This window comes from Tupaia chinensis, unplaced genomic scaffold, assembly GCF_000334495.1.
Source record: "Tupaia chinensis unplaced genomic scaffold, TupChi_1.0 Scaffold000273_1, whole genome shotgun sequence".
Lineage (NCBI taxonomy): Eukaryota > Metazoa > Chordata > Mammalia > Scandentia > Tupaiidae > Tupaia > Tupaia belangeri.
In genome coordinates this window covers 423,034-424,501 of record NW_006159755.1, presented here as the reverse complement: position 1 = coordinate 424,501, position 1,468 = coordinate 423,034, and the positions used below count along the sequence as shown (strand labels likewise).

The 1,468-nt window shown below is 56.8% G+C and overlaps 1 protein-coding gene across 1 annotated transcript in view; it reads left to right on the top strand.

Moving 5' to 3' along the window:
• Nucleotides 1-1,468, top strand: part of ZFTA (zinc finger translocation associated) — an 11,696-nt gene that overhangs the window by 3,468 nt on the left and 6,760 nt on the right. Inside the window, 1 exon segment of the mRNA XM_027772382.1 lies at nt 1,048-1,332. Within this exon segment, the coding sequence (XP_027628183.1) occupies nt 1,048-1,332 (285 nt within the window).

The following is a 1,468-nucleotide window of genomic DNA, read 5'->3' as shown; positions in this document are numbered from 1 at the left end:
CCCATTTTTTCCTTTGGGATCTTTTGTCTCTTTTGGATTTTTTTTTTTTTTTTAGAGGTTTTTGCTATAGGGCGTGCGCGCTCGCCAGACAGACGGAGAGATAGAAAGCAAGAAATCAACCCCCAAGGGGAATGGCCATGCCGCAATCCCTTCTCCTCCATTCTCCTCTCGGGATCTTGGGCACGCACGCACAAGCACCTGGCCTGAGTTTAAGCCACCGGGTCTGGGACACGAACCGCGGTAAACTACATGGGAGTCCAGCGACATAGCCATTATGCTAACTGCTGGTCCCTCCTTTAGACTTTTTAAAAAGTCATACTTAGAAGCATGTGAAGGCCAGGTCTGTGTCTGGGTCTTATTTTCCCTTTGTGTCACTGGTGAGGGACATAATGAATCCCTCATCTCAATGCCCCATCTGGCACCCTGTCAGCACCAAGGCTCCTGTGGTCAAGTGGGTGAAAGGAAGTGCAGCTTCCCCTGCAAAGCAAGGCTAGGATCCGTGGAGACAGCATGACCTATAAGACAGAGACTCAGTTTACCCAAGGTGCAAGATGGGACTTCTATGGTGACAAACACCTTGAAACACTTGGGCCATCTTAGGTCCTGTCTCCACCTCACAAACACTTGGGTGAAGGTTACCGGTGTTCTGAGTAATTTACTTCCTATGACGCGCTAAGAGTTGCAATTGATTCCTTTCTGTCAGCCTGGGTGCTTGCTAAATCAGACAGCATCAGTCGTGTCTCCTTCACTGCTGTGTGTCCATGCTGGCACAGAGGTGTTGAATGAACCAACAAAATCTGTCAGCGGTGACTTCTTTAACGGATTGCTGAGTACCTCGCCAGAGAAGAAATAAACCACTTTTGGATAATAAGCCCGGGCATGGCCTCCCGCACCCTGTAATTTGGGTCTCCAGGAATTGCCTTTGTTGTGGGCAACCAACCACAGGCAAAGCACGCACCTGCTCTTCCAGCAGGTCGTAGCAGAAGGACCTCAGGCTGCCGCGCCCCCGGCTGTCTCTCCAGGACCATTTTTCCTGCTTTCTGGTAGCTGGGGGCCGGGAGGTATCCCCGAGCCCGCAGTCAGAGGCCGCCCCAGGGCTTCCCAGCTGTGCTGACGCGCATCCCCAGGTGCCCGACACCCCGCGAGGGGCCAGCATTCTTTGCCTCCGCCGGCCTGGCGTGGGGTCTGGGGATGCATCCAGGGCCTGGTCAGGCATCCCAGGCCTGCGGGGGCGGGAGCCTGAGTCACCGCCGCGCACGACCTCTCCTCCCTGCTCCTATCCTGGGGCCACCTCGGTTCCGCACTGTCCGGCTCCGGCTCAGCCGGTTCTCTGCGGGTCTACTGTGCGCCCTCTCTCCCGGCCTAAGTGTCCGCCGCCGCCGCCCTCAACCCTAGGCTGCACCGAGGGAGCCTCGCCCGTCCGCCCGTCTGCCCCTCCCAAGAGAAGCCGGCGCTCCCACCGCTCCCC